This window comes from Oreochromis niloticus, linkage group LG20, assembly GCF_001858045.2.
Source record: "Oreochromis niloticus isolate F11D_XX linkage group LG20, O_niloticus_UMD_NMBU, whole genome shotgun sequence".
In the NCBI taxonomy this organism is placed as follows: domain Eukaryota; kingdom Metazoa; phylum Chordata; class Actinopteri; order Cichliformes; family Cichlidae; genus Oreochromis; species Oreochromis niloticus.
Genome location: NC_031984.2, coordinates 23,097,409 through 23,124,041, shown reverse-complemented (window position 1 = coordinate 23,124,041; position 26,633 = coordinate 23,097,409). Strand labels below are relative to the sequence as shown.

Below are 26,633 nucleotides of genomic sequence, written 5' to 3'. Positions count from 1 at the left end.
TCTCACCTTTTAGGCAGAATAAAGACAGTTTGTTTTTTTCCATTTTGTCCCCAGTAGGGGGGGAAACCAGCTCTACAGCATTTATTCTAATAGCCTCTGACATGAAAGCACCCAGTGACACACATAGGCATACTGTATACTGCAGGATTAGGCAGTACACAAAAAGATTACAGCGTCACATGGTATTCCTGCCAAATGGTGCCTTCTCACAACCTACTCCCCCCTCTTAGGTATCCCATCATTCCCTGGAATGGGCGTAGGCTCACGCAGCAGCAGCATCACAAAGGTTCAGCTCCTTCCTGCTGTGTGCTGGATACAGGATGGGAGGGAGGGACGGAGAGAGAGAGACAGAGAGGATCAGGCACAGATGAATTGTAGTCTGAGTGACGGAAGCAGTGTGGGCACATGTGAGTGAGAGAGGACGAATCAGGAAGTAGAGAGACCTGCTGGTGTGTGTGTGTGCGCGCGAGAGAGAGACAGACAGAGTGTAAATCCACAGAAAGAGGAAGACGACATAAAGAAAGGAAGAAAAAGGGCTGCAGGAGGAAGCAGACAAGACAAGGGGACTCAGACTGAGAGGGAAGATGGCTGAGCCGGAACTGAAATCTAGAGGCAGCCGAGAGAGCGTCGCTAAGGAGAAGATGGGGGGTAGGTACAGTGCATGCTCACGCTCCTCTAAGTACCACATGGTGCAGCGCTGCATTATTCCACCATGCGCTCTGATGCAACATTGCCTGATGCAAGAGTAGAATTGTAGAGTTGATGCTGAGGAGGTGCGTTCATGGTAGCAGGTGACAGGTGTGGACAAATGGCACATATTAGGAACGTCGTATGAAAACACAACTATCAGATGGAGTGTGTGTTTACACTGATGGAAAGAGTTTAATAGGGACAGCAGGTTCAGAATGAAAATCGCATAGGAGCTGATTTACAAAAATGTCTATTTTTTAAAAAAATTATATGAATTCTTCCTTTAGTAACACAATTTTTGTTTGTTTTTATTAATCATAATTTTTCAAAGTAACTAGCACCTAAAACAACTCAGTGAGAAAGCTTGTAAATTCTTTTCATTTGTCTGAAAATGAGTCAGACTCTGTAATCTGACTGTCTCCCCTTCTGCTGTCCTCTCACCACCAGCGACTGGAGCAGACCCTGAGCAAGATGGTCTCATTGTGGAGCAGCCAGCATCTCCATCTGACCCCGTGGGTTCTCCGCCTGCTGCCACAGGTTCCACCAACAGCCTGCCAGGCAAGGGGGAGAAGATTGAACTCAAACGTAGCATCACCCTCTTCAACGGTGTCGGAATGATTATCGGCACCATCATCGGCTCGGGCATTTTCGTCACTCCCACAGGTGTTGTCAAAGAGACCGGCTCTGCCGGGCTCTCTCTGATCGTTTGGTCCGCCTGTGGAGTGATATCCACCATGGGTGCTCTGTGCTACGCAGAGCTGGGCACAACTATTGCCAAGTCAGGAGGAGACTACACTTACATCCTTGAGGTATACGGTGAACTGGCTGCCTTTCTGAAGCTGTGGGTGGAGATGCTCATCATCCGGCCGTCGTCGCAGTATGTGGTGTCGCTGGTGTTTGCGACCTACCTTCTGAAACCTCTCTACCCCAACTGCGTTGTGCCCGACAGCGCAGCCAAGCTCATTGCCTGCCTGTGTCTTAGTGAGTACATGATGTTGGCAGGCTTTCTTAGCTCAAATACACATTTTGGACACCTCATTGCAGCTGGTCATTCACCAGATTCTTGATTGTAGTGTGTTTTGTGTCTCCCCGCTGCTTGTAGCCTCCCTGACATTTGTAAACTGTATCAGTGTGAAAGCAGCAACCAAGGTCCAGGACTTGTTCACCGCTTCCAAATTGATAGCCTTGATCATCATCATCCTCTTTGGCTTCATTCAGATTTCCACAGGTGAGTGGCAAAATACCCCAGAACAAACCAAGTCAGCTGCATGACTGCATGCTGTTGAGAGCAAATCTTATGCCTTTATCACAAGACATGTTAATTTTTAACAGACGAGTAAAATAAGCTTCAGGTCAAAGCTGGAGAAACAGGTTTTGTGAGTGCAATAAAATCTAAATCCTCAACAATATTTAACCTACTTTAATAATCAGTAAAAAATCCTCAAAAGTGTCCTCACTTTGAACCTCTCATTTCAAATCTGTTCGTCAGCATGCAGCTGCCGTCATTGTGTTGGAAACACAGCTCCCTTGTTTTCAATATTTTTAATTGGAGTAATTATGAAACTAACAGCATGCCTGTAAAGTAAATGCCATTGTACTATGTGGCTTTTTGCAAACTATATAGTTGCATCAATTATTATTCCGTTATGATTCTCGTCTTTACACGACATCTATGTGAGGTTTACTTCTTTTATCTCCAATGGTAAACAAGTTGTTAATGAGCGCTAATGAGCCTAATGAAGCAGGCTGCTTTGCTTTCAGCTTGTTAGCACACTTGCTGAGTCTGAACACAGAGCTTGTCTGTCTAGAGCCATGAGATTGAGTCTGAGCAGACATGAACATGGGCATCAGAACGTGCCAGGATGGTTTTGATCGTACAAATGAGACTGTAATGAAATGAAAATGTACAGACTATACAGACAGTAATTTGCTGCCTGAAATAATAGCATTGTAATAACATTTTTCTATATGATAGCGTGTGTCTAAGTGTGTGGATTCACGTGTGCCGTCTAGGACTGTAAAAGCAACTCAAGTTAATCCGTCCGAGCTGTGCCATTCACAATACAAGAGCGCGGGAAGACAGCGTGGCCACACTTGCTCCACGCTGCATCTGCTGCTGCCCTCCTTACACAAGGCCACGCCTACCACCTTTGTGCGCCACACTCTGTTACCATGGAAACTAGGCAGTGAAGCTTGCCGGCTGTTGTCACACTCTTTCAGCAGACCAGCAAGAGGGAAGGACAGAGTTGGAAAATAATAAGGAGGGTCATTACCATCTGAAAGCGACAGGTAGAGGGAGAGAGAGACACCAAGACTTCAGGCTCTCTCTCGCTGTCTCATTTACACACACACACACGCGCACACACACACACACACATTGGATTTATTGACTGCAGTGTATTGTATAAATGGATTGACGTTTACTTATGAGAAAAATTTTCTTCTCATATTTAAATGTCAACCGATCATGTTTTTGTACCCAAGAGGAGATGCTCAGCTGGCTTGCTGTTTGAAAATGCCAAGCATGTCAGAGGGCAGGCATCAACAGGCCGGCCTGGTACAAGAGACAAAATGAGCACATAACTCCTCCAGGCGCTACACCTGGCAGTGGGAGAATTGCTTCCCTTTCAGCTGTTTTCTTCTTCTTTCTGTATGTGAGCAGGTGATGTGCCATATCTGACCCCAGAAAAGGCGTTTGAAGGGAGCAAACTGGGAGTTGGGAATATTGTCCTGGCTCTGTACAGCGGTCTCTTTGCTTTTGGAGGCTGGTGAGGGACTTAAAATTGAATTATTCATAGCTTCTGTTTTATTGCTTGAAAAATTTGTGACCTCCTTGTTTTTCACCCCCCCCAGGAATTACCTAAATTATGTAACGGAGGAGATGATCAACCCAGAGAGGTGACTTAAATGTAATGAAGGTTGTTTTGGTGATGATGGCACAGACTGTCTTGTAAATATCTGCCAACAGCATGGCTGCTCTCATCCATGACTGAGCTTGTCTATCATCAGATAAGTCCACAGAGATAAAGTATCCAACGATACTGACGTAATCTGAACTATGAACTAAATATGAAGTAAAATATTACATTTTACAAAAATTATAAAAGCATGTGACAGTGATGCATTATAAAATCCAGTTGGACTGATCACACTCAGCAGGTGTGATATTATGCAGTCGTGTTCCTCACTGCATAGCCTGCATGAATTCAGTCACATCTCATAACACAGTCTGATATTACCAGAACATACAGTGTTACATGGTGTTGTTTTTTTCCTCAAATGACCTTTGACCTTTCACCCCATAGGAACCTGCCCTTGTCCATCATCATATCCATGCCTATAGTCACGGTGGTGTACGTCCTAACGAACCTGGCCTACTTCACCACCATCTCTCCTCAAGTCATGATTGAGTCCGAGGCTGTTGCTGTGGTGAGTGTACTGCTTTCGTTTAATATAATGTGTTTCATCTTAACCGGGACATGCATATTGGTTGTTTGTGGTCACAAATTCTGCTCATCTGCTTTTTTTCTGTTCTGCAGAGTTTTGGAGAGTACCATCTTGGTGTGATGTCCTGGCTCATTCCCGTCTTTGTGGGACTGTCCTGCTTTGGTGCAGTCAATGGATCACTCTTTACTTCAGCGCGGTGTGTGTTTGCATGTGTACAATGAAACATAAGACAGCATTTTATACATTAAGTATTAATAGTTTAAAGTCTTTGTATTTTTTTGAATAAATAATGATTTAAGAAATTTCTCTTCTAGTTTGTTCTATGCTGGAGCTCGAGAGGGTCAACTCCCTGCTGCTCTGGGATTGGTCCACACAGACCTGTTCACACCAGTGCCATCCCTCATATTCACAGTAAGAAACCTCATACTTTCAGTGACATTTTACCAGCTGGCTACCAATAAGATTAGGTTAGTATGTTAAATCATGTATGATCATTGCTAAAATCTGCCAAGTGTCCCCATTTTTGAGGTATCATACATAAGTGCATATAAATCTGTTTTGACAATACAAAACATTTGTGAAGCATTTGTAGAGTTATTTTTGTTAGAGAAAATTATTTCAGTGAAGAGTTACAGTTAGGTCCATAATTTGTTGGATTTTTGTACATTCTTTATGATCTTGCCTCTGTGCACCACCACAGTAGATTTTAAATCAAACAGTCAAGATGTGATTGAAGTGCAGACTTGCAGCTTTGACTCAGCGAGTTAGACATTACAACAGTTTTTATATACAGTGCCTCATTTTCAGAGGCTCAAAAGTAATTGGCTGACAAGCAGTTTGAATGTTACTTCATGACAAATTAAGCAGATGTAGTATCTGCGGTTGATTCCAAGTGTTGCATTTTTATTTTAGAGCTCTTATTTAGCTCTTTATTGTCATTTTAAATATCAAAACAACTTCACAACATCTGACCAAGTCAAGAATAGTCTCAAAGTGGTAGATGCATTATTGTTAGGGTCTACAATCAAGACGGCTTCAAGAAAGGAGAAAGGTGCAAACCACTGGTTACACTCAAGAACAGGGAGGTCAGATTAGATTATTACCAGAAAACATCTAAAAGAGCCTGCACAGTTCTGAAAACAATTTTTTTTGGGACAAATGAAACCAAGATAAACTTCTACCAGAGTGAAGGGAAGAGAAAAGTATGGAGAAAAAGAGAAACAGCTCATGATCTGAGGAATACCACATCATCTGTCAAACATGGAGGTGGAGGCACTGTTATGGTATTGGCATGTATTGCTGCTAGGAGAACGAGGTCACTGGTGTTTATTAATGATGTGAGTGCTGATAGAAACAGCAGGGTGAATTGGGAAGTGTCCAGGGCTACAGTTTCTGTTTAGATTCAGCCAAACCTTGGGTCACAGACCCAGTACCGTGACACCTACCTACCTTAAATAACTGCTCTATTCAAGAAAATCACTAAATAGGATTCAGAACCCTTGTGTGTGTTTATAATCTATTATCCATCTACTATCTACTATCTATAATCTAATGTTTGCAGCAAACTAATGCAATCTTAACTCCTTTTTTCATTGTATTAGTGTTTCCTATCGATGATGTATGCCATCTCCCAGGACATCTTCTCTGTCATCAATCTCTTCAGCTTCTTCACCTGGATGTGTGTTGGGATGGCCATCGCTGGCATGATCTGGCTGCGCTTTACCAAACCCGACCTCAGAAGGCCCATTAAGGTGAACGTCTTAGGGGTTAAAGTAGCTGCTCAGTGCGTGTTGCAGAGAAGATCCATTTTGATGGATATGAGTCTCACTGAAAGGTGACCCTGGCCCTACCTTCTTTGTCTGGCAAAACATCAACATGTCTTCTAGTTTCATAAAGCATCTGCTATTTTTTTAGTGAAAGCACCATTGTATCGCTACTCTTGTTATTAGGTGGAACTGGAAACATACTGTTTTTCCCCAGACAGGAGGGAGGGGTATTTGGAGGAATACATGATCCTTTGTTTCTATTTCATCATGGGAAAATTACCTTGGCTGACCAGAATCTTTCATCTTCTCTTTGGCCCACACTGCTTTCAGCTCATTTATTTTATAAAATCATCTATAAACATATTAAAAGAGAAGAGAGACAGAGCTATTTATATGTAAACCATTTGTAAAAAATGTCAGTTTCAACCCAGAAAAACAAAAAAACCCATCAGCTCAAGAAGTTAAACTGATAACTGAATCTAATAACAGTAGGGAGCTCTTAACATAACAGTTTAGCCAATAATTACTTCATTGTGATCAAACCAATATGAGAAAAATACTTAAGTAAGAGTACAAATGTATTTAGTATCAACTGTAGCACATATCATTGTTTCAAAATCAGATCTTTAGATGAAGTCAGGCATTTTTCAACTTTACATAAACGGTCTTATAGTTTGAATTTGTATTGATTTGATTGATTTTTTTTTGCATTATTGTCTGATCTGTAAAGTAATCGGTACTGAAAATGTCTTAACATAAAAACTTTAGTAATTATTTGTCTCCTCTTGTTGTTTAATGGAAACAAAGTGGCAGAAAACAGATATTAGTGAAGAAGTTACAGGATCTAAAATCTGAACTTGGGAAGTATTGTCATCAAAATCACCATACATTAGTCTTATTGTTAGCTATAGTTGCATTAAGTCCAAATATGATATTTTCTTCTTTTCAGTGTGTGACACATCTTCACTCAACAATTATAAGCTGTATCTTATCTGCTCATGTCTAATATAAATCGAAACACATCTTCATCTCTTATGTATTTTATATTTTCTCTCTGCAGATTTCTCTCTTCATCCCCATTACTTTTGTGTTGAGCTGCGTCTTCATGATCGTCGTGTCCTTTTGGGCAGCTCCCTTCGAGTGTCTGCTAGGCAGCGGCATTATTCTCACAGGCGTCCCAGCGTACCTACTGGGCTACAAGTGGAAAAAACCCCATGTGGTCAAGAAGATGCTGGGTGAGTTGGAGATTTTTTTGTTTTTTTAGAGCGAGGCAAAGGTGGTTTGTTGTGAAATTCCTGTGAGATTATCTGCTCAAGTTCTGCTGTGGGCACCGATACATTTCCTTTGTTTACATAGTTGGTCCGGAGGACTCAGGCAAAAGGCAGACGCAGTGTTTAAAAAAAATCCAACATTTGACCTGTAGTAGCCTAGCAAAGAGAAAACAGACGTGGCTAACGTGACGAGTTGTTTCTCCTCAGAAATCTTCACCATGTTCTGTCAGAAGATCTTCATGTCTGTTCCTGAAGAGAAGGAGCAACATGAGGCGGCTGAATAATGCTGGACAGACTGAGCAAGATGAAAGACTGGGTCAATATTTTTGTCTGGACATTCCTGTAATGTTTACATTCATCCACATGTGATTGGACTTTTTTTGTTTTAACTTTATCTGACCAGGCAGGTAACTGTGAACATATTCAATATTTGCAAGAGTGGCCTGACAAATGAAGGATTTGTGTAATGAATATTTTATGAATACTGCAACTTTTCTGCAAAGAAGATCACCGGGCATTTTACGCTCCTCATTATGAATTGATTTTAGTATTTCAGTGTATTTCCTTAAATGATTAAACATGCTCTGATGTTCCATGTTAGTTAATGGAACGCCATCTGTAAGTGTATAACTGCTGCAGGCATATAATTACTTGTGTACTGCAAGTACACAATCAGGAGCTGCAGTGGCCTATGACATAAGGGTTTATTTTTCTCCTGAAGTGTGCAAATGAATAGCTTAGGTGGGAAAATATATGTTTAATACCACTAACAACCAAACTAAACATAGTATATTATAGTTTACAGTTTATATTTATAGTTGATATTGTGTTAAAATAAAGGATTTTGCTATAGTTGCTGTAATCACGTCACTTTGAGTTTATAACTGAGGTCAGATTTGGAAGAGGTTACCTAACAAAGCACTTACTACATTTTCTCATATTGTACTAATGTTTGTGTTAAATAGTAATTCATTCTCACATTTTACTTGATATTGTTTTTTATTTATTGGTAAGATGAACTTGTAGCGCTGTCGTAAAGCACAAGCTAAAGCGAGATGAAAGAGTGTCTGTGATGTCTGCTCGAGCTGCACTGTGAAGCCGGTCTGTTTCTTGTATCATTTCATTCTGATATTAAACCTCATCGGCGCCACGTGTGACGATACTTGATGAAAACGATACCAGCATCTCCGTTTGTGCTCCATTGTTGTGAGACGGCGTAGATATGCTCAGATACCGTAGTAGTGTTCGTAGTTAGCCTTAGTGTTTGTACTCAACGTATTTGATGTCTGTGCCAGCCGTGCCAGAGCTGATATTCTATTTTTTTTGTCACTGTATGACCAAAATGAATGTTGCAACGTTAGAGACGCTGGCTTTGCTTGTAATTTTTGTAGGAAATGTGCCTGGAGAGAGGTTTGAGATTTTCCCAGCTTATTTTGCTGGTCCAGTGAAGGCCTGGGAAGGGAAGGGAGCAGCTTCTGAGGAAAGTTAAGGGGGATTGGAATCATGTGGAGTGGGAAAAAGGTCTCTTATTTTTGCATACAATGGAGAGACAGTCTCCTTACAAATCAACCACAGATGTACAGACGTACTGTCAGCCTACTCATTGTGCTGGCAGTCCAGGTTTCACAGGCCCCTTTCCAGTGAAGGGAAAGTGCTGAAAAAACATACTAATTCACACTGGTTGCTATTCCTTTAACATTAATGCTGCAGAAGCTTTCAGACAAGAACAAAAGAAAGTCTGTGAGAAAAATGACCTTTGACATTCTCACTGGTAACATCAGACTTTCCGTGGTGAGACACAAACAGCTCTTCACTTTCTTTTTTTAAAGGAACCCTCTTTAATCTTATTTGTATAAGTTAATGGAAATGTGAAGTTTAAATACAAACATGTAAGTACATTTGCAATCAGCATGCAACAATATTTCTCCCACTTAAAGTATTTAATACGGATTCTTTATTAATGCAGACTGCATACAGATTTAAAAAGAGCTGAATGCAAATGCTTGCAAAGTTGGCACTGTGATCATCTTTAAAAGTGAGCTCTCTGAAAGCACATCAATGAACAACACAGTCCTCGAAGGACGCGCCCCTTACTTAATGAATCTACTTAAATTAAAGCCCTGAACACACGTGTGTCTGAAAACAAACTGATTCCAGTTACAATGATAAACGGTCTCATATATTTTATTTTATGCACATCGGTGTGTGTGCGTTTGTGTGTGTAAAGTATTACTATATGTAAAAATCAATAACGCAAATGTAATTGAGGCTCATATTTTTGATTCTATAATCGAGAGTACCTATTGTAACTGTTGTCTGTGAGTGACCATAGTAGGTACTGTACGTGTAAAAAATAAAACTATTTTGTTCAAAGTTTGATTGTTTGCGCTTTTGTAAAGCAGACGGCCAACAAAAGGAGTCAGAGGATTAAAATCTGATTGCTTGCTCCTGTAGAAATGCAGCAGCTGGTCGACAAAAGGCCGGCCGAAGCCCCTCTTCAGGCACCGGCTTCAGATAAAACAAAGATTCTCTGAACACGACATCACCCTAACGTCCAAATGAGGATGTTTCTCAAAATAGCGTTATCATCTCAGCCATCAAATGTTTGGTAGTGCTCTGTGTCACATGCACATTGCTTCTTGTTTGTCCTGTCCTGTTTGTTGCTCTCAGACAATGACGCCGCCGACCCGCTGTGCTGTCAGGGGACTTCATATCCGTCTGAAAAGGAAATGAGAGGGCCCGATGGCTGCTGATGAAGCTCTTATCAGAGCTGCTGGACACAATATTAGTGATGGGGGATTGGACAGGCAAGGAGCCGATGAATGCGCAAGTCACGTCTGCAAATACAGAGTATTTTGATATATTAAGCGAAGATGGAGGTTGTGGGGAAAGGGTTCAAAGCATTTTCAGAAGATGTGGTGAAGTCGAGGTATTAGTGGATTTTTTTAAAAAGTTTTTTATAAAAAAAAAAATATATATATGTAAAATTATACAATTAGTTTAGATTACAGAAAGGGTCTCAGACCGTTTTACAGTTTCTAAAAACAAAAAACTTTCAACTGCTTTTGGCATCAAAATTAGGGCTGCGTAGCCAACACTAGATTTCACCAGCAGGTGGCGATAGAGGCCCATCAATAGAAAGATGATGGCGAATCACTGAAAGGAAACTGCCAAACTACGGTAATCACCCACACAATAAAACAACAAAACATATTAAACTTAGAACATCTGCCTTTGAAACTGTGCAAACCTTATTATTAATATTACTAATCTCTACATTTTCCGTTCACAAATTATTAACTTAATTAATCTAACAAATGCTAGTTTACCTGTATTTAAGCAGAGTATTTTTCCTAAGACTAACATGCTGCAGATGAAGATGAGCCATGGGTGAGGGTTCAGCTGTGCTCAAGGGCACAGCTGAAGAGGGAATGATAGTGAAGCCTTTGATATCCTTTATCACTGTTAAAACATATCAGCGTCCCACTTTTAGCAATCTGATTTACTATAATTAAAGTATCTTTCTATTTTGAGGGTTTAGGGCAAGGATGTCAAACTCATTTTATATTTTGGTACAACCCATTTTGATCATAAGTGGGGCAGACCACTTAACCACAGAAACTCTCCTTTCTGTTAGCCTAAAGAAGCTTAACTGCACATTTAATCCCAGAGACATTTTAATATAAGAACACGAAACTCGGTTTCAGCAGTACATCTCAGTTTGTCTGCATGAGAAAGAACTGTTGGTCTGGACCTAAACTGCAAGAAATAAATGTGTAAAACTACTTCTGTTAGCTTATTGCACAAACTGTCATATAGTTATAAAACAGAACATTTGTATTAATTGACGGAATTACTTTTTTTTAAATATGATTTTTCCAGTAAACCTACCGTAAAAACCAAACATTTCTATAGCAGCTTGTGAAAAAAACAGGAACTCTGTTATTTCATTGTATATCTATTACTTGTTTACTCTGACTTGTCATGGGGGAGCGCTTTACCAGCAGAAAAAGCCATAAAACTTATGAAACTATAAGCTTGTAAACATTTTTTTCTGTCAGAGACTCGATTGGAGTCTCTGACAGGCCCATTCTGGCCCCCGGGCGTTATGATACACACACCCGCTTTAGGGGAACTAACAAACTGGGAGGTTATAGTTTTGTGAATCGGCTCTAGGGGGCACTGCGCCAACACCATAATGGAAACAGAGAGCAAGAGGGCAAAAGAGAGAGGGAGAGGGGGAGTAGAAAGGGTAGAGAAAGCGCTGATGCGAAAGGCTGATAGATTCCATTTCTATTTTACCTTTAATCCAACTGTGAAATTCATAACTAAAAGGCAGATTTTGTTCTTCTTCTTCTTCTCAGGTAGTTCTCTGAAAGGCCGTGTACTGCTGCATCAACTCTGAGTTTCATCATGGCACCTTTTAGCAAAAAAAACATGGCCAGGGGGCAGAAAAAAAAATGTTGCTTGGTGTTTTATATTGATCTAGTCTGGATTTTCTGGGGTGGGGAATAAAAAAATAGAAACAGTGAAAAGGTTAAAAGCACGTTAAATGAAGTTACACTATCAAGCCTTAACTTTTCACCTAATGAGCCACGTGACAGCAGCTACATCAACTCCTGCTACATCAAAGGTAATTCTCCTAATTAACCCCAGACACATGCAGGGGGAATGCAAAGTTGCGTTTACAGGCTGCTGCAGCGATCAGGCAGAGCTCATCAAAAACACTAATGAATCTGTTAAGACTTAATAATGTGAGTGACAGCCATGGAGTCAAAAATAAGCAGAGACGCACACTTTTTTTTCTTTTGTTTTTCACTTTAAACATTTTATTACAGACAAAAGAAAACGAAAAGAAGTAATTGTGACACAAAAAAAGAAAAGAAAAAAGAATCTAATGCTGGTACATTAGCACCAACAGCAGTTTTTGAAAAAATATTATTCTAATAATCATGTAGTTTGATCATTAATAATAATAATAATAATAATAATATTAATAATAATAATAATGATAATAATGCACCCTGATGAAAATAAGCCAAAATGTTACTTCATTTCATTTATAAATAGATGTGGAACCTGCAACCAAATTAAATAGAATGACCATATGATATTCAACAAAAACATAATGGGTTCTCTCATCACTGGCTTTAAAACTTTAAAAGTATGTTTGGCAGGTTTATACACAAAATTAAAATATCTGTCCTGACGAGCGATCCTCTGAAACAAAATCCTGCTACAGTGAAAAAAAAGAAAATCTTAAAGAATTATTTTTCTTTACAGAAAAAAAGATAAAGATGAGTTCAACACAATTCTAAAACACCTAATAAAACTAGTCAAAAACTTTAAAACCCACTGTTATGTTTTTTTTTCTTTTTTTAACCTTTAGTAACATTTCACATTTAGCAACTTTTTTTTTTTTTTTTTTGTTATTCACCTGTACAAGTGGTGCTGGGACTAAGGGGTGGCTGGGCGGGGTCACAGGTGTAGGGGAGGAGGGTGTGGTCTTTACTGACCTAGTAAGTAAGAGGAGCTAAAAGGAGAGGTTTCAATCTTTGACCTCTACAGTTCTGCAGCGTCCTGAGGCCATGTGAAGAGAGTGCGACGCTCTCTACCGGAGCTCTGCCAGCTGTGGAGGAAATTGAGCATTTTGCAGTCTTTGCATTTCCCTCTTTATTTTGGAGAGATATGAGACTGGTGAACACAGTTTCAACACGAGTTTTAGTGTGTGTATTCCCTCACTGAATCCGCCTGCACAGAAAAAGAACAATTTGAAAAAAAAAAAGAAAAAAGAAAAAGGCAAGGGACTGCAGCTAAATACACACATAAGAGGAATCCATTTTGGTGATATTTACAATCACGCTGTGATAAATAAAGGAAAGGATGAAGTCCTCTACTGAGGGCAAGGATGATTTACAAATGCGTTTGTGACTATACCTTCATTTTAAATGTCGCTTTGCTTTCACTCACTTCGGGTGTTTCAGTCTGTCCCGAAGAACATCCACCCCGATGAGGTGACTATATTCTATTTTCCTGCATTAGCTTTTCTATCCAAGACCCTACTTGGAGTATGCTTTGAGCATTTTAACTCCCCAAAACAAGGGCAGTCCATGGCAAACAGAGTAATGGAGCAAAAAGGAGTGGAATCATCTTTAAAAAAAAAAATCTAGACAAAATGAGAAGATGTTTTTTTCTTTCTTTTTCTTTTCTTTTTTTTTTTTGGTCTTCATTTCCAGTATGTTGGCATGAGCTTAAAACTCGCTGCCCCCTCAAAAAATGGAAAGTTCACTGATAAGGAAAAAAAAAAAGCAAGAGAAGTGCCTCGGGCTTCTGGCCGATCTAAGTGCTTGGCAAATAGGTGAAGTTACTGTAGCAGTCTTTGGGATTTTCGAAATCCATCAGAAAAGAAAAAAAAAAAAAAACGAGAGAGAGAAAGAGAAAAAATAAATGGTGTAGAAGCAGATACATCGATGATGTTGTTGTTATGTTAGAAAGCTCCCTGGAGTCTGACATTTGGAGGTCTTTCAACTTCAAGTGAGGTAGAGAGGCTTGTCTCGAGCTCCCATGCCGCTGCTGCTGAGGAAAGAAAGAAAAACAGCGTTAATGTATGGCTGGCTATACGTGTGAATACGGGGGTGTTTATCCTATATTTCACTGGGAAAACGCTGCAGGATTGTTAAACGTTTGTCACGGAGGGACTGGCATTAGAGCGCGGCTTCAGAACAAACATAAAAGCTGACGATGAAGCGCGCACATCAATAAGCGTGAAGCCAAAATTTGAAGATCACTTGTTACTTGAAATGTCAAACACAAAGTCTGTTCTCCAGTTATCTCTACTGACATACTGGAGACAACTTAGCTCCCTCCAAAACTACAAACTACAATGACTTGACACTGAGAGTAAAGGTTTAAGCAAACACCCAATATTACTTCAAAGACTGTCAAACATGATTTGACCTAGGCGTGATCCCGTTTGACACCCAGATGAATCAGCTCTAAATACAGGAGGCGCCGACTTCCAGCTCAGCTGCCTCTCAAAGTAGCGACGCAGCGTTTCAGGTGTGAGACAAAACATTCTTCTCGTGCCCGCTCGGATATCTTGATTCAATAAGGCAACGTGTGCCGAGCGAAACACGGGGAAACTTAATTGGATGTCACACTTTTTTCCAAGCTTGGTAATAGCATTGTTCTACTGCTGCATTACTCATTTCAATTTCAAGGAGATGCTTTGCTTTAGCAGGGAAATTGCAGTTTATGATTAATACTGTCTGAGTCTCTGAGTGTGAAAGTGAAGTGGTTTAGAGTAACTCATTTGGAAAATGAGTAACTGTCAGACAGCTGCTTAGTATTCTCAACAATCAAATGTCTTGGATTGCACTCACAGAGGGACAGAGCTTTTTGTGTGTGTGTGTCTGACTCTGTAATCCCCGTAAGGAAAGAACTAATATCGCTAACAGCATAATATTGTAAGCGGTGCGAAGAGCTCACCTGCAATGGTTGGGTCCGCAGTCCCTGTTGCAGTACTCGCTATCCCAGTCGGGGTTCTGGCCGTGCACTGGATTGGGGGCCCCGGGAGACTGTGAGCCCCCAACACTGTTCTGGTAATCAGCTTGAATATGGGAGAAACCCTGCAGATAGCAGGAGAGGCGAGATGAGCACAGGATGTTACACGACTTCAGCTTTATGATGGCCAGCCATCAGAGTTTGCTGAGCCATGATACTGTATAAGGCTAAATGTTGCCACTGGTCTATATGAGTTGCTACGCATTCACATTTGGCCCCATTGCATTGACGAAATCACCCTTCTTAGTTTGGCAAGACACCCTGCTGCTGGAATGGAAACATTATGGACTCAGAGGGAAAGGAGAAAACAGTTTGATTGCCACTAAATGGGTCTTTTATGCGTTAAAAGAGGAATTGAGAACTCTTTATTAGAGAGCGAGGCTTTACTGGAAGTTTTTCCTCTTTAGAAAACAGCAGTAACCGATGAGTAACTGTTGTTGATTTTATATTAAATCACAACAGGAAAAGCATTAGACGCTGAATATCTATGGAAGATAATTAGGAAGTAAATAAAGGTGATGATATTTGTATATTTGTATGTGAAGTGAGTCTAGAGGAGACACAAATCTCTGTGGGGTTATATATGGAAAGGGCATCTGGTGGAAAATATCTGCCAAATGAAACACATGCAGAGCTACTTGAGTGGCGACCCGGTGTAAACAATTGAGTAGCTGAAAGTAGCTCATGATGTCTGTTAGCATGTGTGTTGTTGATCATCTGCAGAAGAAGCATGCATGGTGGATTTTAATAACAGCTAGACCAACCTGTTGGCTGAGAGGAGGGGAATGCAGAGATGCCTGGAGCCCCATTTGGTGCGAGATGATTGGTTGCGACTGCTGCATTCGGATTGGCTGGTTGAGCAGGGAGCTCTGATGCAGGGAGAGCTGAGCGTGCGGATGCAGAGGTGGGCTGATTTGGAAGGGTGCTGGGGGAGAGGCACTCATGCTGGGTGGGAGCATCTGGGACTGGCCGAGGGTCTGCGCCAGTGTGTGGCGGGGTGGCCCGCCGTAGCTCTGGAGGTCTGACAGGGGAAAGGAGCCCGGCGGGCCCAGGTACGGTGAGGAGGGCTGAGGGGGCACGCTGTACAGGGGCTGCTTGGGGGGCATCATGTGGGAGGACTGGCTGGTCTGCTGGGCACTTTTTGGTTCAGGGTCATTGTATGTCTGTGGATGAAAATACATGATATTAAGACAAGAAAGGCCCCATTAATGACACTGCACCCATCAGCCAATATTCATCTGATACTAACACGTCTCCCTCATTCCTTTTAAAGAGAAACTTCTTTTTTTCGTCATGCTCTGTATTGTTGAATGGGTTTTATTTTTTTTAAACTGCATGCATTGTTATGCTACAGGAAAGTGCCAGCAAGCAAACCAGGTCGTATCTGTTTCCTATCACAGCCACAGGGATATCCTGCTATTTTCCATCATACATTTTTGTTGGACTCACAGAGAATTATTTTTTAAAGCAATAGTTTGAGATCTTTGCTTCTTTGCTTTCTTTCTAAGATTTCGATGAGAAAAATCAACAGATCCATGCAGCTGTTTCCCCTGATACAGTATTTATGCAAAGCTGAGCTAGCTTTCTTATTAAGCATGTAGGTATGTAATAAAGGCTTTTTCATCTAATTAACCTAAACAGGCTATCTCCTAAAGCGTTACATTTACTGCTGAATTTTTTTGGGAAAGCTTGCACCCTTGCACAAATTACTTTCTTTATTGACTGAGGCTTTGTTTACTAAATCTCTACAAGGCTGCAGGCTGTGCGTAAAATATAATCTATATCAATATTCATACTGCGCAAAATATGAGAATAAACCCCTGCTGGATTTTTCTTTTAAGCATGTGACAGTTGTCACCTCTACACTCATGTAGAGGAGCTGACAGATGGGCAAAGATTGTACAGATTAAAAACAAAAAAACCTTAAACTTCACCAAAAAAACCCTCCGAATTTGACCTTTCTCAGGCTGGACAGTACCACTCTGAGCAGGTGCAACACCCGTAAAACACCCCACCTCTATCTTCACCCCACCCTCTCCAGGCTCCTGTGATGAGCTGTCAGATTGCTCATCTCCAGCCATCAGTGTTGATTAGAAGGTAATGGAGCCCATTTGTATGAATAGAGCAAGGGGCCGAGGTAATGATCAATACACACCTTGACAGATAGATGGGAAAAGGAGAGGGACACACACCCACACATACACACCCACACACACACGTGCGCACACACACATACATATATGCAGGACCCCGGGCAGAGAAATGAGACTGTTTGCCTGCAGAACAAATGGAATGACAAAAGGAATCTTCACCACACTACATTGTGTGTTGTTAATACAAGACGGCACTAAACAATGCAATTCGCAGCCCTCCTCCTTGCCTTTCTTTATTCCCTGTGCTGCATTGCTGGTTTATACAAACCGGCATCATTCACGGGGCAAAAAGGATGTCATAGATCTGAATTAGCGGGAAAGTGTCAGAGGTGGGAATAGCAGCAAAGCCCACGATTGCCTCTGTTGATTTGGATGTGCTTCCAGCTCTAGATGACGAGAGGAGGAGCTAATGCAGGACAGAGGTAAATTAATGATTGCTTATTTCCAAAGATACATACAGTGCAGAGTATCTGATAGCCCACATAGCACATAAGAGTGTAATTATATTGTCCTCTCTAAGCCGCATACACATTATGGCCATTATGGGTGTCTGCTTTGACTGGCCGACCCCTCCCCCAACCCTTCACCCTATATCACCATACCAACTACAAACCCCTACCCCCACTGTGCACCCTATGGAAATCAAGTATTGTTCCAAATATGGCCTGCACTTTTAGCATCAGATGCCCCCCCCCAACCACACTCTTCTCCACCACCACTAGCTCATGCGAAAGAAGGTCCTCCCAGCCCATTAGCAACTATTTTACATCCAATCCATCATCAGTCTTAGCCAGGGCCTGTGTGTCATAAGCGTTACCTTGGAAACCAGACTGGCTCGGTACGCAGCCAAGGCTTTCAGGTACTCTTTCTTAGCCGCCTCGGTTTTCCTCTTGTACCCCTGTGAAGAAATAAAATCAAAACAAGAGGCTTCAGGTGAGAGCAGAGTTTGACTCGCTCATAAACGTGCAGACACACACAGACACGCACATCTGTCAATAAACACACACACACACGACTTTTTTTTTAAGGCTACTCTAACACTCTCTTAAACACATCCTGCGCACATGAACATGCACGCACACACAAACATACACACACATACACATAAAAAGATGCTTAATGTTTCCCTTTCCATCAGAGCCAATGGTACAGAACACCTCTATTTCCTCATCACGGCGCTAATACTCCCTCATCTCAATGTGTCTCTCTCTATTGTAGCGACACATCATTTCCATTCCAATCCACCTAGAGAAATGAACTGGAACTTCTCTCTCTCTGTCCCTTTAGCTCCACAATAACACTATCAGTACATTAGTGATAAACCAGAATGGTTGTTGTCATTTGGCACATTACGATGTGAGTTTTGTTTGAAACTGCCTTTCATATTGTCAGAGGGATGTACAAGCCTCTGATGTCATGCAACTCCCTGCTGCTGTGTTTTCCGACGGACTGAAGTGTGTTTGCATGAAGAATGTGAGTTTGTGAGCGCACATGGACTTCCGCGTGTGTGCTGTTGCACAGGTATTTTCTGCCAGCATATATAGGTATATATATATATATATATATATATATATATATATGTAATGATGAGTGTCTGTGTAGGATGCAACAGCATGATGGAAAATGGTGCTATTAACTATAAGGGCTATGAGGCAAAATGAGGCAAAATTATGTCTATTATGCAAAACAAAAAGAAAAGATAGAGAAAAATCCTTCTTAGTAGGAAAAAAATGCGTTTATATACTGTACTGTTGTTGCAGTACTGGAGCCGGTATGAACACATTTGCTGATATCAAAATGATAGTTTTCTAAATGTTTTTCCACAAGCACGTCTATTCATTTAGCAAAGGACCTGAAACTTAAATAATCTTAAAAGTTTTCTGAAAACAAGCCACAATGCAGGAACTTGAAATCTTTTTATGTGATTGATGTGCACCGGTAAAGCACTAAGCTAGTCTAGAAGCTATACAGGAGCTTCGCAGAGCCCTGTCTGAACTCTTTTACATCCTCTCTTAAAATTACACTTTGTTCATCCCATGAAACAGCCTAATTAATTAACAGCTAACAACTGCGCTTTCTCTTGCAGGTGAAAACCCACAAAGACTAAAGTGATGGCCGTCTATATCTGTCATCAGTATTATTTCCCACCTATTACTGCTGAACTGAAACTAGAGATCATGTCGAATAGAGAAAAAAAAACAATAGATTGCTCCTCCTGGATAGCCAAGATGCCCTTCAGCTCAATCCAAGGATGAGTCGATAGTGGAGGGAGCTCACTAATTCTGTATTCTAGGCAGGATCAAAATAGAAGGCGAGAGATATAAATAAAGAGAGTGGAAATGAGAACTTCACACATTCCAGCTTGTCAGAGGGCCAATGAAGATACATATTGTGGAGGCTGGTGGGACAGAGGAAACGGGACACTACCTTGGCCTAGCGCTTTGTGGGAGTTTTTTTTTTTTTTCTGGCAAAGACGATTTTCACTTTTTCTGTTTTATTTCTGGAAAAGCTGTTTTCACTTTCTATGGACACTACACTGCTAAGATAGATGCCTTAGATAGTTAACAGCAGAGCTGCATTCACATGTGATTGCTTGCTTTTGCAGGGGTGCGCGAGCGCGTGAGTATGTGTGTATTTACCTCCTGCATAACATTATCAGTCCTAGACTCTTTAAATCTCCCCAGGCATGTTTATATTTTTCCCATACTGACCATTTCCTGCCTATAAAATGTCCTACTTTGTTAGTCTCAGACTGTTTTATGGCTATTGTTGCAGAGAACACTCCCCCTCCCTCCGTTTCCTTCCCTTTGGTAGAATTAAATTTAGAAAGAAAATCATTTTAATGAGAGTCAGGGGAGTGGGGATAAACGGATGGATTATCTTTGGAAAGAGAAGAACTAGCTCATTAAGGTGAGCTGTATCTCACAGCAATGTTCTGGTAATTACACGGCAGATAATGCCAACGAAAGGCTGCCCGCCTCTGCCGCAGCACACGCGCCATCTACTGGAGCGACCGCAATCAAAATGTGTACGCGTGTTTGCGTCATTGCACACTGTGCGTGCTCCCATCTGGAAAGCTCATTTTGGTGCCTAGACTTTTGCACAGCATGTTGTTTTAAACCTTCCGCACCTACACAAAATAGTTTTTTACCTGCTTCTGTTCTTCGCCTAGGCTGTCCCACATGGAGGCCACGATCTTGGACACGTCCCCGAAGGTAGCATTCGGGTTTTGGCCCTTGATGGCTGCTTGGGTATCTCTGAAGAAGAGCGCGTATGCGGACACGGGTTTCTGTGGCTCGTTGGGGTCCTTCTTCTTCTTCTTCTTTTGAGGTTTGGGTTTGGGCTTCATCATTTCTGCTGAGGGTCGCTTCTCACTGCTTATCTGAAGACAGAAGAAATGGATGGGGAGAAAGAGAGACAAGGAAACCGTCATAAATCACTTCATAATATCAGCTACCGCAGAAAGACGTTTTATGTGCCTGATGCATTGGTTGGACAAGATACTCGAGTTTTTCCAGGGCATCATGTACAGTATATGTAGGTTATGCACAACATACAATTTTGTACAGTTTTAGAGAAAGTTACACTGAATTTCAGTAGCAACCAAAACATGTGCCAAAAACAGCGGTACTTTTAGTGCCCAAACTGATCTACACAGATTCTTGTGGGCAGCACAGTCAGGTGGTTAGCAGCACTGTTGCCTCACAGCATGGTCCTGGATTTGGATGCACCGACCAGCTGGGGCCTTTCTGTGTGGGGTTTGCATGTCTTCTCTCCAGGTAGACGTGGGTTAGGCTAATGAACAATTCTAGATTGGCCATAGCTGTGAATATGAGCGTCTCTTTGTGTTAACCCTGCACCTGACTGGTGACCTGCTCAGGGTGTACCCTCCTTTTCACCCTATGACAGCTAAAATGACCCCAAATTGGATACATGAAAGAAAATGGCTGGTTAGATTCCTGTGTTATTTACTTTTCAGCATAAATAAAATACTGCCAGTGATACCTATTGATATAAATGTGAAAATCCCATGTGACTTCCTTCTTGAACTATTAAGTCGAGCCTTTGGCCTGTCTGGCAACCCGGATGCCAGCCTACCTAATAGTGTGACGACAACACCACATCAGCTTTTTACCTCTGAGGGGTAAACAGCTGTAAAAAGATGGTTTTAGTCTCTATAGCTAATTAGCTGAGTGGGAGGATTTACAGTTCCACTCAACCTTGTAAACGTTAAGGTGTAAAGTTCAGGGTGTGTCCACTTTGACTGACAGGTGGAGGAAGGCAGACAACTTCACCTCCACTAGAGTCACTGAACTTGACCTCTTGCCTTGTTTTTTGGTGCCTTTAGGCTTTTAGATTTAAATGCAGCTATGTGATAAATACAGTAATCTTAGTTCCAGGTTTGGGAGTTTTATTTAAGCAGGTTTGGGTTATAGGGACATTTCCCAGTAAGTTTGCAAAATGTCACTAGTTGCTTAAATTAATGGCTGCAGAATTAATAGATATTTAATATTTTCCTTTTTTCCTCCTTTTTAAAAAATGCTTCTTTCAAGTATACCAGAAATAATGGCATGTTTTCAGGAAACCAGCAGAGAGGGAATTTTCCACACACTCAGTTTGTCAACAATAATACACTGCAATCTCTCGACATTTTCAGGAGGCAAAACTGTTCACATCTGTGTGATGTACTTGATCCAATACACATGAATACATTCTCATTTTCCATGCAGGGCTTTGACTGGGAGTCAAATCCAGGTCACCTGATGCTGGATGTGATTCTATATGGAAATTGCCTTCTTTACGGAGATGAACGGAGAAGGGAGAGGGAGCCAGGAGGGAGAGGGAGAGAGAGACGGTGAAGAAAAAGTGATGGCTTGATGTTGCCATTAGTAGCAGTGGAACATCAGTTAACCTGATTTCCTGGTTGCTATAAAGGCAGAAAAAAACAATCTAATTTCCATCCATATCATAGAAATAATGACATGCGGAATATATGATGATATACATTGGTATTAAGTCAAATGAAGGATGTTTATGTGCACTCTCTGCGGTTGTGGGGTTACGGCGAGTTACTCAAACGTTGTTAAGAGCTCTGAGGGAAGTGACAGCGAATTCTTCTCTATTTTGGCGAACGCACATCATCTCCAAGGCCAAGTTCCTGTTTCATCATGTTGCTTTTTAAAAAAAATTCTAACCACCTTTGAATGTTTGCTTTCATAATCTACTCATCCAGGGGTTTCAGTGGTAAAGCTCAGTGGGGGTGCAAACCGTGAAAAAAGATTTGTCCCTGCGTGAGTATCAAACAGCAACTTTAGGACATTTAAAGACGTTCATTTCCATCCAATGCATACTTATCACTAGATTAAGCAAAGGCCGTGTTTTCCCCTTTCGCCGTCGATTGGAAAACAAGAAACGACTGCCTTTGAAAACTGCATTGTTTTTAGCGAGGCATTTGCCAAACAACACACTGTATTCCACACAGCATGAAATTAACTAATCAAAATTCAAGGTCCAGGAGCACATTTGGCAGCTAAGGAAAACTTCAAAATGGCCTTTGTGGTGTGAAATGAATGAATGTTCCCCATTCAGGATGATGTGAAAGTATTGCTTGTCTATTTCACAGCTTACAGGTAATATTCTTTTTTTTTTTTCGTGCGAGTGTGTGCGGTTTCATTAAAAAATAATCATCCCTCACTTTTAGGCAATGAGGCAGAAGACAGGCATTTGAAACGACATCTGTTCCACCCAAACCTTTGAAGTGAAAATAGAATAAACTGAAGGTAGAGCTAATGGAATGACAAAACAGAAAAAAAAGAAGAAGAAGGCTAAATAATCGCCAGGAAAATTCACATGTATTCATACAGAGGAAAGAATGATGACACACAACAGCCCACAGCAGAATGCAATCAACCAGGAGAATAAAGGGCGTATTCTTTCATTTCTTTCTTTATTTCCACGTCTTATAATCGGAGATTCATGTTCTCAGCTCAAGTATATACAGTAAAAAGCTGACAGTGACTCTGAAAGATTAATAAAGATGGCTCACATACTTCTAAAGAGACAACAGTAAGTGGAAACTGCTCACTCTGCACAGTATTAATAATTTTCTCCCAGAAAAATAAGCAGGAAAAAAAATCCCCCCCTCAGATGATTAATTTGTTCTCATCTTTCTTCAGCATGTTTCATCTAAATCTAATTGTGAAAGTGGTTTCCTTCATTTATGAGATTACCTTTATATATAAATATATATGTATTAAAAAAAACCCAACTTAATGTAAACTTCTCTGCAAAAAAGGCAATTTAACATTGGATCTTTTTTCTTCCTTAACAAAGTACCACAGAGAAACACTTTGTATTAGAATATTAAACTAGGCCCACTGGCCTGTGATTTTGCCTGCTAAATAATCTTTTTGTTTTAATGCGCTCTGCCTGGTTTCTCACACTTCTGAACACCTATTAAGAGAAAACTCCACAGCTTTGACTTTATATTTAAGAAGACCATTCTCTGGTAGAGCATTAACCGACACAGCCTTCTGTAAAACTAAATATCTTTCAAATGAGAAAGTGAAAAAAGTGATCACAGCCATATTCATCACTTACTGGCCTTACAAACTATTGACGCTGGATAAACACTTACCCACCACACAGCCAACTACACAATATCAAGCTTATTTTGCCGCGTTCTCTCGTGCAGGTGCAGTGAACAGTAATGATTATGACAGCTGTTGTTGTCAGTTGAGAAAAAGAGACAGTCACATCCCTTATTCATAATGCAACATCTCGTGGCTCCAGTGCATTCTGGTCTATTTTCTGATACTGTTACTGCAAAGACTGGTATCTTGCGCTCTTGCGAGATGGACTTGTCTCCATGCAAAATGTCAAAACTTGAAACTCTTTTTATTATATGCTCACAACAGACAGATTTGAACCTGACTGATATTTGTTTCTTGTCTTGCATCACTGTTATTGTGCTAAAGCTAGCTTAACATATGATACCATGTTATTTACCAGTTTATTTAGCCATTATTTTAATTTTTTATCATTTTGAAACACAACGGGAAATTCGAGGGAAAACTCAACCCCTCATAATCTGGAGCTGTAACTTTAGTTTAAACACAGGCCTCCTTGTTTAATAAGTATTCACATTTACAGTGCTGGATGGATTCAGTGCAGCCACAACAGTTAAATTCACTGCAAAAAGTAAATCACTCACATGTTTTACATAAAAATGTACCAGGAATAAAACTGTCAAGGATCATGTAGCCTGATGAGATTAGTACCTAAATTAAAGTCAGTAAAAAAAAGGATAAATTTCAAAAGTAAATAACAAACTGTGGAAAAAAGTACCAAAGCAAATCCACCTGTAACAATTTACCATGATGTCTTTGGCATTTACATATAAAATCAGGCATTCACATTACAGACAGGCCAGGCCAGACAGGTTTATTTAAGTATTTCAGAAACTGTTGATCTACTGGGATTTTCCCACACAACCATCTCTAACGTTCACGGTAAATAGTCCAAAAAAATATCCGGTGGGCGAAAATGCCTCGTTGATGTCAGAGGTCAGAGGAGAACGGCCAGACTGCTTCAAGCTGATAGGAAAACAACAGTAATTCAAAACAACCACTCTTTGCAACCAAGGTATGCAAAATCTCTGAAAGCACAACACAGTGAATCTTGAAGCAGACGAGACCAAACCTGGACAGCAGATTGGAAGACATCGCTTGGTCTGACGAGTCTTGATTTCTGCCTTGTATCAACAGTTCAGTATGGTGGTGGTGGTGGTGTTGGGGATATTGTCTCAGCATGCTCTGGGCCTCTTAAAATCAAATGAGCATCACCTAAATGTCACTGTCAAGTATTGTTGCTGACTATGTTCTTCCCTTTATGACCACAGTGTACCCATCTGATGGCTGCTTCCAGCAGGATAATGGACAATGTCACAAAACTGGTTTGTTGAACATGAGAGTGAATTCACTGCCTTCAAGAGGCCACCACAGTCACCAGATTTCAATCCAACAGAGCATCCTTGGGATAAGGAATAAAGGTAGCTCTGAAGGCAAAGGGAAGTTCAACCTGCAGCGTGTACCTAACAGATTGGCTGATGAGTGCATTTAATAACATTTTCTAAAGTTAAGTAATTGCCTGCCAATTTTCTCCATGCAAGAGGACACAATGCACATTCACAGAGCAGACGTACACTGATGCTAACAAAAAAAAAAAAAGCTTTTAAAGACTGCAATTAGGAGGTCGACCAGAAACAGCACACGGATGTCGTAGGTAAAGACCATCGTGTCCTGTACACAGCAGCAGAGTCTAAATTTATTTCCAACACAGCTTTCTAGTTTACCAGGAAAAGATTGAACTATAGAGTCAGCCTTAGCTTGCTCATCCCATCAGCATTTCTGTTGTCTGAGAGCGAGCGAGATAGTGATGGAGAGAGAGAGAGAGAGAGAGATGGAAGGGGTGGTAGGTGAAGAGAGAGAGATAAGAAAAGGAGGGGTAGCTGTAATTCTGAATGGACAGCACTGCACTGGCAAGACAAGATTAGAATTGACAGCCTGGTAACTGCGTCACTATCAAAACAGCAAAGAGAGAGAGAGAGACAGAGAGAGAGAGAGAGAGGGGGTGGAGGTGGATTTGGGGAAGAGTGAAGAAAGTGAGATGCAAAAAAAAGAAGAGTCGATCTAAAGAAAACAGGAGTGGAAAGATACAGAAAGAAGAGGACTCGCAACGAGGATTGTGTGCACGCGCGGTGACTGACAAAGCTTAAGACACATGAAAATTAGACAATAAAATCCGATAATAGCATGAGAGTGTATAAAAGTCTTTCTCCAATCACAGTCTTCTTATCATAGTCATTATCATATACAGTGAACAGCAAAGTGGAGAGTGCTGCATAATGTATCAGCTTTGAAAGGCCATAAAAACAAACAGGAACTACTCTAAGGTGATGCATATCCTTTCTCCTTACAATGATGACTGTTACACAAAAGCAAATACTGGGCACAACGCTAAATCAAAATGAATGCCATCCACTTCCAAAATCTACACACCTTGTTTCATAGATGCACACACACACTTGGTTTTGAGTGTGTTACACAGTTTGATCTACACAGTAGCTCAAAAAAAAGAAGAAGAAGATAAAACCTTATTTTTACATGCTTTTTTTTGCAGTGAGTGTGCAGTGGCCCGGAGAATGAGCAACAGACTATGGGAGGGTTTTTAAATCTGCAGTTTAAGAACATCAATCGAAACCTGGTAGTGAAATAAGCTTTGGCCGAGGACTGTAAAAGCAGATTTAACAAGCCGACGTCTCAATAACAAATCATCTAACACTGTTTTCCCGATACAGATTAGCACCTTAATGTTATCTCCAGAATAAAGTACACTTTGAAAGAGGCAAGAAGTGCCGGATGAAGTGAATCTGCGGATGTGGCTATTTACTGGAAATCTGAATGTAAACTGTTTCTTCACCTATCTGCATCGCAAATTCCCACAATGGAAAGAAATGCGACATCCCTGATGTGCGCACTACTTTCTGTCGCATTTTAAAGGTTCTCCAACACTTACGCTCCACACTTCTCAGTGATGATGCAGAATGATGACATATAAATGGCTGCAATCCCCAATTCACTTTTCATTTCACAATCAACTGCTGCGTTTTTGATACACAGGGAAGGAGCAAATGATGAAGCGATTGCAGATGCAATTTGCGTAACCTGTCTGTGACTGTTGTT

The 26,633-nt window shown here is 40.9% G+C and overlaps 2 protein-coding genes across 4 annotated transcripts in view; one reads left to right on the top strand and one right to left on the bottom strand.

Annotated features, from left to right (window-relative positions):
• Nucleotides 1-276: 276 nt before the first annotated feature.
• Nucleotides 277-9,547, top strand: LOC100699653 (large neutral amino acids transporter small subunit 1). The gene is made up of 11 exons (XM_013271170.3): nucleotides 277-648; nucleotides 1,138-1,671; nucleotides 1,793-1,918; nucleotides 3,353-3,458; nucleotides 3,544-3,588; nucleotides 3,996-4,119; nucleotides 4,230-4,333; nucleotides 4,452-4,548; nucleotides 5,739-5,888; nucleotides 6,964-7,138; nucleotides 7,382-9,547. Exons 1-11 carry the CDS (start codon nucleotides 585-587, stop codon nucleotides 7,456-7,458), a joined length of 1,602 nt encoding a protein of 533 aa, XP_013126624.1. The 5' UTR covers nucleotides 277-584; the 3' UTR covers nucleotides 7,459-9,547.
• Nucleotides 9,548-12,547: 3,000 nt separating this feature from the next.
• LOC100697510 (TOX high mobility group box family member 2) overlaps nucleotides 12,548-26,633 on the bottom strand; it is an 81,082-nt gene continuing 66,996 nt past the window's right edge. For 2 of the 3 annotated variants that reach the window (XM_005478254.4, XM_005478255.4), the window contains 5 exons: nucleotides 20,042-20,272; nucleotides 17,708-17,788; nucleotides 15,502-15,900; nucleotides 14,663-14,802; nucleotides 12,548-13,750 (listed from right to left, as the gene is read on the bottom strand). In XM_005478254.4, the coding sequence (XP_005478311.1) occupies nucleotides 13,705-13,750; nucleotides 14,663-14,802; nucleotides 15,502-15,900; nucleotides 17,708-17,788; nucleotides 20,042-20,272 (897 nt within the window). In that variant the 3' untranslated portion in view covers nucleotides 12,548-13,704. The remainder of the gene's footprint in view (nucleotides 13,751-14,662; nucleotides 14,803-15,501; nucleotides 15,901-17,707; nucleotides 17,789-20,041; nucleotides 20,273-26,633) is intronic. The other variant, XM_003444796.5, reaches the window with a different exon arrangement.

Excerpts from the sequence above, each read along its gene's own strand:
- LOC100699653 (XM_013271170.3), top strand. The coding sequence starts at position 585 with ATGGCTGAGCCGGAACTGAAATCTAGAGGCAGCCGAGAGAGCGTCGCT. Across the intron at positions 3,459-3,543 it reads CTCTTTGCTTTTGGAGGCTG|GAATTACCTAAATTATGTAA; the intron begins GTGAGGGACTTA and ends CACCCCCCCCAG. Across the intron at positions 3,589-3,995 it reads GAGATGATCAACCCAGAGAG|GAACCTGCCCTTGTCCATCA; the intron begins GTGACTTAAATG and ends TTCACCCCATAG.